This window comes from Camelus bactrianus, chromosome 10 (assembly GCF_048773025.1).
Source record: "Camelus bactrianus isolate YW-2024 breed Bactrian camel chromosome 10, ASM4877302v1, whole genome shotgun sequence".
In the NCBI taxonomy this organism is placed as follows: Eukaryota; Metazoa; Chordata; class Mammalia; order Artiodactyla; family Camelidae; genus Camelus; species Camelus bactrianus.
This window is the reverse complement of record NC_133548.1, coordinates 4387952-4403880: the sequence shown is the minus strand read 5'-3', so window position 1 is coordinate 4403880 and position 15929 is coordinate 4387952. Positions and strand designations below refer to the sequence as shown.

The window sequence follows — 15929 nt, the reverse complement described above, 5'->3', positions numbered from 1 at the left end:
ACCAAAAATTGATACATTGTAAACTGACTATGCTTCAATTAAAAAAAACATGGAGGGAAGGTATAGCTCAGTGGTAGAGCACATGCCTAGCATGCACAAGGTCCTGAGCTCAATCCCCAGCACCTCCATTAAGAAAATAAATAAATAAATAAACCTAATTACCTCCCCCCCAAGAGCAACAACAAAAACTTGTACACTAACGTTCACAGAAGCATTATTTACAGTAGCTAAAAAGTGGAAAAAATACACATGTCCATCTAGTGATGAACAGAAAAACAGTATGTGGTCTAATCATACAAAGGCATAGTACTCAGCCCTAAAAAGGAGTGAAGTACCAATAACAGCACAACACAGATGAACCTTGAAAACATTAGCCAGACACACAAGACCATGCACTGTATGATTCCATGTCTGTGAATGGCCAGAACAGGCAAACTGACAGAGACAGAAAGGAGATCAGTAGTTACCAGGGGCTGGGGCAAGACAGGGGTGGGGAGTGTGTTTTGAAGGTGATGAAAATGTCCTGGAATTAGAGAGTGGTGATGGTTAAACAACACCTTGTAAATACACAAAAAACACTGATTACACTTTTAAGAGGGTGAATTTTATGGTATGTGAATTTCACCTCAAAGTAACAAGCAAATTTTTTATTTATTAGAGGTAGGATTTATTTTTTTTTTAATTTTATTTTACTTTTTGTTGGGGGGGGATTAGGTTTATGTATTTATTTTTAGAGGGGGTACTGGAGATTAAACCTAGGACCTCGTGCATGCTAAGCATGTGCTCCACCATTTGAGCTGTACCCTTTCCACCAATAAACAGATTTTTAAAAAGGAATCCCTGCACTCAGGGAGCTTACATGCCAGTGAGGGAAGGCAGGAAAAAAAAATCCAAGGTCAGATGGTGATATTGTCAGATGGTGAGGGGTCAGGGGCTCCAGGACAGGGCAGTGTGGAGGGGCCCACGTGCATGTGTGTTCAGCATCCTGCAGACCTGAGCAAGTGAAGATGCCAGCTTATTTGTGTCTGCTCTGCATCAGATCCCCCAGAGTCCAATACAATTAATCAGAAGTGCACTGAATGCCAACAGGATTCAACCTGGACCAGATTTGTTTTTAACTAGCCTGGTGTCCCCATACCGGCCCCTTAACCAGCCCTTGCATGGGCCTCTATGACAAGACTGGGTCAGTTCCCATCCATGTGGGGGAGCATCTGGGCTCCTGTCCCACCCCTGCAGTCATCGGCCATTCCGTCAAGTGGGCAGTTAATAGTTGAACACCCCACTTCCAGCTGGTCACCCTGGTCTAATACTAAACCCTTTTACCCTTATCTTCCCCAGAGTACTGAGGAAAACACGCCTGACCTTGTCAATATCCCACAGATTTCACTACTGCGTAACTTTACCCTCTGGAGTCCGGACTGCCTATGATTCAGTCTTTCTCCAAAGAACAGCTCATATGCACTCAATACTGGGAGAGTCCTTGGAACAGGGTGTAACAGGCCTGGACCACTATGCTCTGCAGAGAGGTTTAAAGTGTCTTGTTGCTGCGTCCAGCGGTGCCGAAGGGGTTTGATCTTTGCTGGATTTTCAGCTGAAAGGCTCCGCTGAGGCCTTTGTCGGCACCAGCAAAGACGGCGCTAAGTGGAGAGCCTTTTTGGTACCTTTCCATCATGTAGTGATGTCTCAGGACCACACCGCTGTCTTACAGACTGGAGTAATTTTTTTTTTCTTTTTTACCCTTTATCCCCACATTATTAAAAAAACCTCCCTTGGTTGAAGGAACGGCAGGTTGAATTTTGCCAAGACCCTAACCAGAGGCACGGAGGTCAAGAGAAGCGGAGACGGGGTGACAGAACACCCCTGTGGTCTCCTCACAAGTTCACCACGAGATGTGATCTCAGGGACACGCCCCGGGCTCCACACCCTGTGCAGGACGGTGAGGCGACCAGCCTGCCGTCACAGGGGTGTGTCTCCCTCGTGGGCAGGGATGGGGGGTACATTTTGTTCCCCTCCATTTATTAGAGCAGCAGCAAAACTACGTGTTCCGTTTGACTCTCAAGGGCGGTGTTGCTTTAAACAAAGTTACCTCAAGTCTCATGAACACAGGATGACACAATTTCTGGGTCAAGTCCACTGTTTTGTTTTGGGTTTTTAGGGTTTTTTTGTGTGAAGTATGTTGTGTCAGTTTCAGGTGTATAGCAAAATGATTCAGTTATACATTTTTTTCAGATTACAGGTTATTGCAAGATATTGAATATAGTTTCCTGTGCTGTACAGTAAATCCTTGTAGCTTATTTTATGTATAGTAGTTTGCATCTGTTAATCCCATATTCCTAATTCATAACCCCCCCTTTCCCTTTTGGTAACTGTAAGTTTGTTTTCTATGTCTGTGAGTCTGTTTCTGTTTTGTAAATAAGTTCCTTTGTGTCATTTTTTTAAGATTCCACTTACAAGTGATAGCATATAATATGTCTTTCACTGTCTGTCAGATCCACTGTTGATATGCCTTGAGTTCAGCAGTTTCCTTCAACAAGAACCTCACAGGTGAGTTAAGAAAATAAAACCTTCATTCAGCTGTTCATGCCAAATGTGACACAGTTCAAACAGCTCAAAGAGAAATGAATCTTAAAAACATTTTAAAAGGTGGCAGGACCAATCTGCACTGTGTTTTTAAAATACAGGTGGAGGGAGAGGATGATAGAGATTTGGTAGTTTCTCAAAAACTTAGTAATTCTAAAAATTAAAAGATATGGTAAAAGGCACGTTGCATTTTTATAAACAAAGATTTTAATACACTTGCTTTTATTTGGCAGACAGGGAAGTCTAGAGCCAAGAAGGGGTGATGTCTCATGGTACCTGAACTTCAGTTCCGGCCTGGAGTCTTGGCGTTAAAGCCAAGGCCATCTCATTATTTCCGCTCAGGACATGACATTCGATGTGTTTCCATTTAAGGAACCTCAGCCACGGGGGATGAAGACAGGAATACCTTGGGTGACTCATTGAACTTTCTATGCAGCACTGACACCCGCTAAAACTGCTTTCTGTCTGGATACACCACGAAACTAAATTGTCTGGGGTTTGGCTTTCCAACAGCAATTTTCACTCAAATTCAACCTACAAAAAACTCACCTCCCAAAGGTGGCCGGCGATGGGGGCGTCGGCCCAGGAGTGCTCTGCGTTCATGCCCATCTTCCCGTTTTTGAAGACGACAAACGTGAACGACTTATCAAACCACCTACGGGAAACGGAGACACCTATGGAACTTAAACGTTCACAAAGACAGAACTAAACCCAACGATGTGTGTTTTCTTCCGGTAGGGCCCACTGACTCTGCACCCTCCCCTCAAATGGCTCACAGACGTTCACAACTCTCCGCAGGGGACAGTAAAAGTGCACATGGGGCTCTGAGTCATTCGCTTCTCCTCTGTTCCCGACACAGAAGTATGTGTTTAGGTACCGGAGACCAGAAGGAGAACAGTGTATCGTAACAAAAAAGGATGCACAAGACAACCGCGGAGAGACCGGGGGTGGGGGGTGAGGGGGTGGCTGCATGGTCGTCCCCCAGTATCTCAGTGGGTGGGTTCCAGAACCTGCTGCTAATACCAAACTCTGAGGATGCTCACACCTCAGATGGCCCTCCGTGCCTGCAGGTTCCACAACCAATCGTGGCTCTTACACACAGTCCACAATGCGCAGTTGGCTGAATCCACAGGTGCAGAACCTGCGGATACTGGCTGTCCATGCCACACACCCCCGCCCCCACCTCAGCCAGTCCTTGCCCACAACCTGATGGGCAGGGAGGACCTCACTTCACACGCAAGGAAAAAGTGGCTCCAGGAGGTGGAACAGCCTCACTGCAGCCACGTGATCAGAACTGACATCCAGGTCAGGCCCTGTGCACCACCTTCTCTCCCCTGGTTCCAGGTAACCAGTAGCCATGCCTCCCTAGCATCTCCGAACGGAGGTGGTCGTGCACAGAGAAGGGGAGAATCTCAAATGTGCTGTGGGAGGCGTGTGCATGTGTGTGTGTGAGACAGTTTGGGTGGTAAGAAGAGAATCACAAGTTAACATTTTCACGCTAGTCTTATTCCTTACAAGCCTAGATACTTGAGACTGGGTATCAGCAACATTTCCCCCACGTTCACAGGCAGACCACTGTCTTCCAGAAGGTAAGTGACTACCTGTCGAAACACCTGCCGTGCAGCAGAGACTTGGCGTAGCTGTCCATCGACGTCTCCACGTCTTCCTTCCTGTATCCTTGTTCGGTTTCGTCCAACGTCACGAAGAATGCTGCTTTCTCCACGGCATCAAGGGACTGCTTATTTTTGCCCTGTCCAAAATAGGCTTGGCGACACCTGGCCCAGGGTACTCTGCAGTGAGGATTAAATACAATTCAACCTGTCGCAGTTTGGTGACATCTCCATACATGGGATGTTTGAAATGACAATGTTTTTAGGAGCTGAAGGAAAACTACATGTTTGTGACTTTCTCCCTTTATAGACGTCCGTCCACCTGCCTGCCCTGCTCTGCGGGCTGGGGCCTCACCTCCTCCTGGTACCCGACCCAGGGCATCACAGACACGGCACGGAACTTCAGCCCACAGACGCCACTTGAACAAGAATGCTGCCGGGCCCGAGCTCGGCTGTCCAGGCAGCAGACCCGCAGGCAGCGCCTCCCCCAACCCTCCCACCCCGGCTCCCAGAGCCCCTCCACAGGACCACCCTACGTAAGCTCTGGCAGTGACGGTCACAGCGAGTGACAAGAGCACATCCCTCATGCCAGGATGAGCTCACAAATCTCAGCGCCACCGTTCTCATCTTTCGGGTGAGGACACTGAGGCCGGACAGGAGCTCTGCGGCAGGGAGGGAGCCAAACCCAGGACAGCCGACCCCGAGTCCACATGTCCACACTACAAATGACTACATGACATCCCCGCAATGAGGGGCACCCTCGGGAGCCAAATTCAAGGGATTCTTTTCCGTCCTGCCCCACATGGGACATGCGGAGCTGACGTGACACCCACTTCTTGAGAGTCGCCCCTGAGTGGCTTCCCCAGATTGCTCCTGGGCCCCACACTCAGACTGCTGCCCACCCTCCAGATCAGGGTCATCTGGCCTGTCTCCCGCCCTCTTCTCCCTGCAAGGGCTCAGCCGACACCACCTGTGGTGCCAGAAAGCCCAACAACACAATGGGTCCCCTCAGCCCAACATTTCCTGGGTTCCCGGGGACAATGGTGACCACAAGGACGGCTGGCGTGCGCTCGGCACTCAGGCAGGTGAGGTGTGGGAGCTTGAGGGGTGGGCGCTCACTGAGTGTGACAGATGACACTCCATCAGCACTCGGGACCTGGGGCTCAGTCCCCAGGACACTCTCCACCTCTGTTCCAGCTGCATCCATGCCCCCAAGTGATGGCCAGATACTCTGGTCTGAGCCTCCCCTCCAGCTCACCCTGCCCATTTCCGGTCCTCAAGCAAGGAGGACTCCTGCCTCCAGGAGGCCCCAGACCAGAATAAGCTCGTAAGACTCCTCAGGTCACCCCAGCCTAAAGTGGTCCTTTAACAGCACTGGGTCACAGAATCAAGCCCAAATGCCATCGGGCACACGGGCAGTCGGATCCAGCCCTGGCCCACTCCACAGTTTCCAGCAACTGTTCCCTGGCATCCGCCACCCCTGGGTCCACCTGGCTCATGGCCGCCCTCTGCGTGCCCTGGCCCAGGCATTCTCCTCTTCTCTGCAGACCACTCACTCACCACCTCACTTACGACAGCAGCCATGCTGCTGACCTCAGGGGTCCTCAACCAGGGCCCCAGAGACCCTGGGCCAAACTGAAGACAGATTCCCTTGTGACGCTCCAGTGGGAGCGGCCAGAGACACCGCTCATCACCCTGCAGTGCACAGGGCCCCTCCCCACCCAAAACAAAGTCTCGTCCAGCCCCAAGTGCATCAGAGCGCAGGCTGTGCAGGCCAGGTCCTTGAGCTTCAGACAAGGCAGGAAGTCACCCCAACACAGAGGCCTTGGGGTAATGGCGTCTGCTTCCCCTTCCCATTCATTTGCTGCTAGAGTCTGGATGACGTGAGCAGTTATATGCCCGGGATAAAACGAGGTGGGGCCGCTGCAAGCTGGGGTGGGGTACATTTCATCTCTTCTTCGTGGTCTAGACACTGTGTTCACGTCTAAATGCCCTGTGTGAGCAGGCTTTAATCAATGGACTTACAGTGAATTTCCATATGGATTTAAGAGTTTCACTATTTTAATTTTTTTTTCCTTTTTCTAGTGGGAGAGGTAATTAGGCCTCTTTATTTATTTAATTTTTTTAAATGGAGGTGTTGAGATGGAACTCAGGACCTCACGCATGCTAAGCACGTGCTCTACCACTGAGATATACCCTCACCCCTAAGAGTTTCCCTATTTTTTTAATAAAACAATAAAAAAAAAACCCTTGTCTGTTTCCTCAGTCAAATACACTGCAGCCCCGTGAAAAAGCCTACCTCCTTCCCTCCGTTGTGCGCCTGGGATCCTGTCGCCCAGAGATACCAAGGAGACCCGAGGGGCTGCGGGACCTGCTCCCCAGGGACAAAGCCCGGCCACCACTGCAGGTGGCAGACAGGACCCCGGTGAGGAGAGTACCATGAGCTCCCGACAGCCCCCCCAGGACACAAGGACGTCACGGAGGGGCGCACACCTCTCTCCCGCAGTGAGGGCTGCCAGCTTCTCCTCCCCAGCCTGGGGCTCGGACGGGTCATCCAAAATCCTCTGCATCTGCTGTTCGATTTCTCGGGGCTTCAACAGCCTGCCGTCGTGGTAGAGCCAGACCTTGAAGTAGCGCCCTCTGTGGAACACGACTATGTGCTTGCTGTCCCGCATGTGCTGGATGGTGTCTGCGCCGGGTCGGGGTGGACACAGAATCCAGAGGCACCAAGTTAGAGGAGGCGAGAAAACCAGCCCCAGCCTCTCGACGGCACCGATTCCCCTCCCCGAGTCACTCCCCTCACTTCCCGACAGTCCTCAGGGGACTCAGCCCGGCACCAGGGCCGACAGCTCAGCAATCAGACAGGCCTGCATGCTGAGCCACTCCGGGACGTGCCACCTTGAGCAACTGACCGGACCCTCCCTAAGCCTGAGCCCTGGCTGGCCTGGGATGGGCCCAGGTGGAGCCGTTGACTCTCCCTCTCATTCCTGAGGGTGTCCACACCTGGACTGATTACGTGGCCACCCTACACTGGGGTGCAGGGACGAGGGGGCAGGTCAGGCTGCTGGACCACAAATCTGGTTTCCCTGAGTACAGTCCAGCATGTGTTCAAATAAACCAGAGCTAAACGCCCCTGAGGGACCCAGATGAAGACACAGGAACATTCCTAACCCGACCTGGAGAAAAACATTCAACTGCCAGACAGCCTTTAACCAAGAGAAACAGAGGTCTGCAGGCAAGTTAGCCATCCCGGCCTAAGGAAGGCAAGGAACATAAGAAAGGGTCACGAGTCTCAAACCTCCGAAATCTCAGGAGAGGCCAGCCCGCATCTCCTCACACTGAGCGCGAGGATCACAAATGCCAGTTCCCGAAGGAGCCCTGAGGAATCCACACACCTGTTTCCTCTCCTGGGATCCGGGACGTATTGAACATCCGCTCCCACTGGGCAGAGCAGAGCGGAATTGTAGACCCCAGAAGAAAAATCTGCAATAGAAATACGTTTCAAACGAAAATTTAAGGAGCAAATTAACATTCACACATTTCAATGCTGGGTTTGTTTTCTGTGCACCCAGCCAGGTTTGACTGCATCTTTTCCAAACTCTATAAAGAACCGTGGTTCCCGGGGACACTATGCTTCACTGGCGTTTGCTAAACCAGACCAGGGCACAATGTCCTGCATCTTATCCCTAAAAAACACACCCTAATAAGTCATAAATGACTCTTAAACCAAAGGGGTAGTTAAGAAAAAAATTCCTTGAGGGGAGAGGGTATAGCTCAGCAGTAGAGTGCGTGCTTAGCATGCACAAGGTCCTGGGTTCAATCCCCAGTGCCTCCATCAATAAAATAAAATAAATAAGTAAGCCTAGTTACTTCCCCTGCAAAAAAAAATTTTTTTTAATTAGTTTTTAATTTTAAAAATTAAAAAATGCCTTCCTGTGAGTAGTTCAACAACTATGTTATTTCCTTCATAAACAAACGAGCATTTCTTTGAAGAACAAATTACGGAACTAAGGTACATCAGATGTATATCCATTTAGGATACAAAGGAGAAATAAATAGCAAAATAATCATGCTGAGTGAAAGGCTAGACCAAAAAAAAAGAGTGCATGCTGCTAAGATTTCATTTCCAAGCTTTGGAAAATGCAAATGAATCTGGAATGACAGAAGCAGATCAGGGTCTCCCTGGTGGGCAATGGTGAGGGCGGAAGGGGACACAAAGTCACACAAGAGAACTCCTGGAGCGGGGAGCGGATAGCTCAGGGGTAGAGTGTGTGCTTAGCATGCACGAGGTCCTGGGTTCAATCCCCACTACCTCCGTTAAAAAAGGAACAATTAAAAAAAGTAACATAAAAATTTTTTTTAATTTTAAAAAATAAAAAAAGAGAACTTTGGGGATGGTCCACGATCTCCATTGTGGTGATGACTTCACAAATACAGACACAAATCAGCATGTCAGAACTTAGACTGTACACCTCAAACGTGTGCAGCGCATCCATTATCCCTCAATAAAGCTGTTTTAAAAGAATTTTTTAAGAAGCAGTTGGTTTGCTTACTGGTTTGATTTCCTCCCGGTCCAGTTTGCGTCTGTAAAGCAGGATGGCGTGGATACCGTTGCCCGCTCTCGCCGCCTGGATGTGCGTGGGTAAGACGTACAGCAGATCCTGACGCGGGAAAACACAGGACAGCAGGGAGATGTTCACAGGAAGGAACAAGCTACCGTCAGCACAAAATTAGAGCGTGCCCACGGGTGTGTTCAGGACGCCTGCTCTGCTGGAAAATAAACTGTTCTCATTTTCCACCCTTGGTCAGTTTTATTTTTGTTCACGTTTTTTATAAGGATATAAGCCCCCAGGTAAGTCTTGGGCTGTGAAAGGTAACAGTATCTTTTTAAATTAACTTGTAGGGGGAGGGTATATAGCTCAGTGGTAGAGCGCGTGCTTAACATGCGCATGGTCCTGGTTTCAACTCCGCAGTACCTCCATTTAAAAAAAAATTCTTTTAAAAAATTTTCAATAATTTTATTATTTTGCAAAGACTCATAGGTTGTTACAAAAGAATTCTTTAAAAAAGTTAGATTGTAAATAAATATAATTCAAGTTTTAAAAAAAGACAACAGTACTTCATCCCAAATAGCCTCATACAGCACACAAAAGGAAAAGCAGAAATAAAGGGAGTGATTAGATAATGAGGAAATTTTCTGAACGAGAAGTAACCAAAGGTTAAAATAACCTTTCATATAGAGCAGTGCTCGCACCTTCCGGAATTTGGCGACACATTTCTAAAAGTCTAAATTTTTCGAGTCCAAGGGACATTCATCTCAACCATACTCTGAGAGGTCCTACGAGCAGGGCAGCCCCGATGATGTGGGGAAGTGCCTCTGTCTGTAGGAAACAGACACCAAAGTCTTCGGGAACCAAAGGGCACCAGGTGGCTGGCTCGCTCTCAAAAAGAAGTTCTCTGGGCCACGCCAATGATTTCTCTCTAAGTTTGAGATTATTAGAAACAGAAAAGAAAAGAAAAAATTCCAAAGGAGACAAGCAGAAAAAGCAAACAACAAAATAGATATGATGACAGAAAAAAAAAGGAAGCAAAAAGCAGAAAGAAAGGGAAAGAAAGACCCCTTAGTCACTTAACGCCAGTTATCAGACCCCAAATGAGGTGCTTCTAACAAACAATGGAGTGTGCTCTCCCAGACCACCCGCGTCTCGAAAGACAAGAGACGTGAGATGACACTCAAGGTGGGGCTGCTGGCATCTCAGGGCACAAAAGGTCCTAAATGAAATCTCAGGTGACCCACATTCCCGGGAGGGCGCCAAGGGGCGCTGGGCAGGGATGTGAGCCTTCATTGTTACCCGGGCTCAGTTATGAAAACAGGGAGGAAGCCCACTGGCCACGGGAGCACTCCTGCCAAGTTCTCTGCAGTGCTTGGTGGGTGCCCGTGAGCTACTCTGCAAATACAAACCACGTCCAGGGGGATCTCCAGTATCAAAAGCAGGTTGTGGGCTCCCTGCTGGGGCGTGAAGCCTTTGGACAGCGGAAGCCCAGAGCACCCCTCGGCAGCTCGCAGGGCCACCCCAGGCAGGGGGCTCCAGCAGACCCGCGTGGGCCTGGGGACTCACCATCGCGTAGTAGTTGCTGTTCACCATCAGCGGACCCCGGCCTCGGAGGTAGATGTACTCCTCCCACCAGTCACTCACCTGTCAGGTGCAAACAGGAGAGAACAGCCAACAGGCTGAGGAGGAGGGACTCAGGCTGCCCTGGGCCCCGGGCCGGGGTGGGGTGGGAAGGGGGCAGGGGAGGGCGCACGCTCTGTCCCACATGTCCCACAGCACTTGCGGTAAGACAGCCCTCTCTGGATGGGATGCAGAGCAGCGGGAAAGGGGAAGTGGCTGTATTCAAGTCCGGACAGCCAGAAGGCAGATCACCTTCATTTTACAGATGGCTTTAAAAAAATAAAATAAAATAAAATAAAATAAAATAAAATAAAATAAAATAAAATAAAATAAAATAAAATAAAATAAAATAAAATAACCAAACGGTCAACAAGTGACACATGTGTGGCTTGCCAGCATTTCTTCACAATCAATACCATCCAAAACTGCCCCGCAGACGGCTCCTCCTGCTTGATTCCCAAGTCTCCCCGAGACAGCCACTGGCTCAACCCGGTTCAGTTTCCTTCCAGAGCCACGCAGGGTCCACAGTGTTGTCCTCCCTCCCCAGCATGACTTCCCAATCCACTGCAGAGGGCCAGCAATCTCATCCTAACCACACCCCAGCCTTCAGGACCCAAGGAGCACAGTTTTGTCCCTTTGTGTTAAAGTACACATACACGCAGCACAGTGTGCATCTAAGGATCTAGGTGTATGTGTGAAAATGTTTACAAATTCAACACACCCACGTAACCAGCACGGGACCAAATCAACCGGGGATGTGCCTGGCCCCACTCCAGCACTCTGCACTCTGGTGGCTGCCCACCCACTGGTTCTGTCCAGTCTCCTTTAACGCCTTCTCCTCTGCATTAGCTGTTCCTCAGAACCTCAGCTCCCCTCCCTTGTTTCATCCACCAAACATCTCCCCCAACCCCATGCTCGCCAGGCACCAGGAAGCTCAGCTGGTTCGTGGAACAGATGATATTCATACAAAAAATTCCACTAAGAAAAATGGCATGTCTGTACACTTACATAATTTGTAGCCCACCAGGATTTCAACTTCAAATACCACTGCAGTCTGGGTCCAAGACTGACAGCAAAATCTTGGGCCAGAGCCGTCATCCGCTGGAAGTCTGCTTCCTTCATAAGAGGCCTCACGGATTCCAGATACTGGGGTTAACGAACAAAGCACAAGCCTAGTTAAAACGGGGAATTTCCTCACCTGTGCCTTAGAAAAGGGCTAGTCTGCATGCAAGGTCACTAACTCCAACATGAAAGGGCGTTTCAGGTCAGTGGTAACAAAACAATTCAACTTTTTTGTCCTGTACTGGCATCCAAGCTCCCCAGATCTTGCATATGCGCGAAGTCACCAAAGGGGATTCCAGACTGACAAGATCATGGTGTGTCTTTTCTCCATCACTTGGTCCTTTAGAAGAGCTCTATTCTCACCTTAGCTGCGAAGGTGCCAGTGAGATGGCTGGGGAGGCCCTGAGAGTGGAGGGTGGAACTAAAGGCCGGTGCTCAGGACACCAGGACAGGAAGGAGGAGACAGGACAATGACGAGGACGGGGGCGGTCACGCCACCAGGCCGAGGCCAGGCCTCCAGATCAGGCTTTCGGGGCCCCCACTTTGATCTGCTCCAGCTGAACAGACCCTCGCAGGTGAGAGCGCGCAGGCAGCAGTGCAGGGCACGCAACAGCGTCTGCACGTACCCGAGCGAATGCACCGGAGGGCGGCCTGGGGGCAGCGGTGGGCCCCAGCTTTCCCCCCAAAACGACCAGTTGTTAAACATGGTGAAGTTTATTCAAAGTAAGTGCATTCATGAAACAGAGTATCACGCTCTGAACAAGCTCCAAACGCGAGCGGAAGGCAGAGCCCGCCAGCCGAGCGAGACGCCCCCCAGGACAGCCCGGGGGCTCACCCCCACCTCCCGCCAGCGCACGGGTCAGGGCACAGAAGAGCTTGTGAAGGCCAGAAGGGACTCAGTAACTAAGCCTGGATTCAAAAGTGAAGATGTTTCCTGCTTATAGTTTTTAAAATGGGGCCACAGGACGTGGAAAAACTCCTATGTTGCTGGTGGGAACGTAAAATGGTGCAGCTGCTGCAGGAACCAGCCTGGCGGTTTCTCAAGGAGTAAGACACAGAAATTCCACGTGATCCCGCAATTCTTCCACCCCTAGATCTGAGCCCAGGAGAACTGAAACCCAAACACAACCTTGTACGTAAACGTTCACAGCAGCACACTCACAACAGTCAACAGGTGGGAACAACTCAAATGTCCATCAACAGATGAGTGAATTTTAAATTATGCATACAGTAGGACGCTAGTTATAAAAAGCAATGAGGTACTAACAGAATGTACTTAATGCCACAGAATTTTACAGTTTGAAATGGGGACAGGGTTGGGGTGGGTATAGCTCAGTGGTAGAGTGCATGCTTAGCATGCACGAGGTCCTGAGTTCAATCCCCAGTGCCCCCATCAAAAATAAATAAATAAATAAAACCTAATTACCCCCTCTCCCCCAATTTTTAAAAAATAAATTGGCTAAAATTGTTAATTTTATGTTATATATACATTTACTATAATTTAAAACAATATATCAAAACCCACTGTACGCTTTAAATCAGTGAATTGTATGATACGTGAATTATACCTCAATAAAACTGCTCAAACAATTCTGCCAAGCAGATTTTGCATCACATATGATGCCTTTTTAAAAAACACCTAAGATGTGCTGATTCACTAAGGGGGAAAAAAGATTCATAACTTTTCACAAGCCTACAAGGTCTATTGCTGAGCGCTAACACAGCCTGTGACGGTAAATTAACTTACACTCATCAAGTCATAATAAACCTCAATCCCAAAGACACTGGCGTTTCAGAGGGAACGTTCCAGGGGCCGGAAGCCGCACCTACCCTGTTCACAGTGTCTTGCACGGCTGGGACCGGCAGGCGGGGCAGAGACGTCTGGAAGCTGTATAGCATGGGTTTGCGGCCTGAAAAGATCTTGACCATACACTGAAAAAAGGAAGAAAAAGGTACATTGTCAAAGATGAGACTCTGTTAAAGATCTGAAACCAGTCATCGAGTGTATATAACCTCCTGACTGTTGACTGATTTTCTGTGATGGTTCATTTCTCCTCTAGTCCATTTTCTGTCCCCACACTCGCAGGTCTCAGCTTACAAACTGGTAATCCCGAATAAAACCAGGTGGAACGAAAGCCTACGTCTGACCGATGCCTTGGAAGTCCTGCCCAGTCTAGGACACCCAGACACTGGGTCTGACTGTGCTTCTGCACACAAGGAAAGTTCCACCCACCTACTGGGGTGAGGCCCTTGGCTTCGGGGTCGGCTCCAGGCTCTGGCAACAGTGAGCAGGGCCTGGGAGACATACAGGGACTTGGAGCCAAGCCTGGGAGAAGCAGGGTGGCCCGTTCGGTCACTGTCAAGCCTGTGGACGGCACGCACTTGCCTGCAATCAGCCCCTGCTCAAGTCTGGAATGATCTAAACTTGGTGTGATAGCCGGGCATCCCACGCTGCCCAGACCGCGAAGAATTTCTAGGGCTCACGGCGTGTGTATGTATGGGGGGCAGTGACTTGGCGCCGAGAGCTCTGGGACTCAGCTGGACACGAGCCACAAAGGCCACCCTCGGAAATGCCGTATACCTTACTTTGTGAAGTGTGGAAACCACCTCAGCATCTCGTCTGGGTGTTAAATTCGACTTCTCTGGAAATCAGAAACCTTACATCCAAGCAATAGCAGAAGTCGGTCTGGGAAAGAGTGCAGCCCAGGCTGTGGTGGCTACTCTTTTCTCACGAAAAGCCCCCCAGAGGTGGCATTTAGCCACGGATGGAACCAGCATGTGGTGAGATCAGGACACATCCACGCACACGGCAAGTAAGTGACCGCCAGACCGAGGGCCGAGGTAAGCTGGCAAACATACGAGAAGCTAAGGGCGAATCAGGCAGCCCTGGTCACACTGGTTAGCTGGGAAACCACTGACCGCCACATTTGTTAGAAAAGCTACAAGGAAGTAGATGGACAGCACTTTTGTTTCAAGGATGCCCTGGAAGACAAACCCAGCATACGCTGATACAAGATACTCAGGAAGTACTAACACCGTTAAAGACAAATAGTCTCTGGCCCAAATGTACGCGTCAACGTTTCAGAGAGAACGTAGAGGTGGCTACAGGGTCGGGGTGGGGGTAGCTCAGTGGTACAAACATTGGACGCTGAGCAATCAAACCTCTCCGGCAATTAGAGGTGGGCACCCAAGTCATCACCCAAGTGTCAAGGGTGAAGGCCCATGAGGACACTTCTTTCAGAAGGAAAAGCCCCCTTCCTACACCAGATACGGGACAAGCCAGGCTCAGAAGGACACACCCTACAGCACCTCGCGAGTCTGTGGAATTGCGGCAGCGGCGAGGAGAATGGGGGTTGCCAGGGGCTGGGGGACGTGGGGGTGGGGGTGGTTAAAAGGTACAAAGTTTCAGTTACACGAAATCAGTCTGTTCTGGAGATCTCCCACACGACGTCGGGCCTGTGACCAACAATACTGTGTTGTACTCCTACAAATTTGCTGAGCTAGCGTTTGCTCAGCATGCCTGAGGTCCTGGCTTCAATCCCCGGTGCCTCCACTTAATAAATAAAAAATAAACCTAATTACCTCCCCCCAGCCTCGCAAGAAAAAAAAATTTGCTCAGCGGGTAATCTTATGTTGAACGCTCTTATTGCCAAAGGAGAAAGGCAGGAGGTGAGGCAGAGGAAACTGGGGGTGGAGTGGGGGGTGGCAGTTGGATAAATCTGTGGCCTTGGTAGGGATAAAGGTTTCCCAGATACATACTTAGCTCCAAACACATCAAACTGCTAAAGAGCCCCGGCTTCCCGGACTTCAGGCATACCCCAAGAGAGCGGTTAAGAAAAAATGCACCCAGCCCCGCGCGGCAGTGGGGCTGAATTACCATCCAGATTTTGGTGGCGCGGCTGATCTTGCCGTGCTCGAGGAACATCCAGCCGTGGTAGGACAGCAGCACCTTCAGGGAGTAGCGCATGGTGAAGATGAGGGCCACCCACAGGCCCGTGCCAAACAGGACGCCGCTGACCACGTTCTTTGTCCGGCTAGACATGGAGCTGCTGCCAAACAAAAGCAGACAAGCCACGGGATCGTCAGCCTGGAAGAGGGGCCGCGGGCCAGAGTGGGCCACCCGCGACAAGGCGGAGCAGCCTTACGGGGACACAGAAGTGGCCACAGGCCCTGATGAGACTCAGGCCTGATGGGAGAGGACAACCCGTACTGACCAGCTCTCCAAAGGCTCAACCAACTTTCCTCCTGCCTCCAAATGAACCGGCCCCATTGGCCTCAAAACAGACTGAGGCTAATCCGTGTAATTGGGAAAACATGCCACCTCCTCCAGGTCCAGGGACGACGACAAGGTGACGGGTGAGGCCAAGGCCTGCCCACGATGAGAACCACGCCCCGGACTGACCTGCACTCTCCACGGCCGGGAGCTGGCAGCAACCCTGTGCCTGCCTTCCTGCTACCCACGAATTTTTCCCCTTGAACACATCTTCGGATTTCCCTGTTACTC

General features: G+C 50.1%; 1 protein-coding gene and 1 non-coding gene across 7 annotated transcripts in view; one reads left to right on the top strand and one right to left on the bottom strand.

The window, feature by feature from the left end:
* CPT1A (carnitine palmitoyltransferase 1A) overlaps nt 1-15929 on the bottom strand; it is a 50199-nt gene that overhangs the window by 15954 nt on the left and 18316 nt on the right. For 4 of the 6 annotated variants that reach the window (XM_074371584.1, XM_045517951.2, XM_045517950.2 and 1 more), the window contains exons 4-12: nt 15303-15474; nt 13256-13357; nt 11372-11509; nt 10310-10387; nt 8744-8851; nt 7586-7673; nt 6684-6879; nt 4182-4370; nt 3130-3235 (exon numbers count right to left, since the gene is read on the bottom strand). In XM_074371584.1, coding sequence (XP_074227685.1) covers nt 3130-3235; nt 4182-4370; nt 6684-6879; nt 7586-7673; nt 8744-8851; nt 10310-10387; nt 11372-11509; nt 13256-13357; nt 15303-15474 — 1177 coding nt within the window. The remainder of the gene's footprint in view (nt 1-3129; nt 3236-4181; nt 4371-6683; nt 6880-7585; nt 7674-8743; nt 8852-10309; nt 10388-11371; nt 11510-13255; nt 13358-15302; nt 15475-15929) is intronic. The other 2 variants (XM_045517952.2, XM_074371585.1) reach the window with 2 other exon arrangements.
* Nucleotides 6040-6165, top strand: LOC123617355 (small nucleolar RNA SNORA20). The gene has a single exon (XR_006725501.1). It is a non-coding gene; the product is annotated as a small nucleolar RNA SNORA20 (small nucleolar RNA).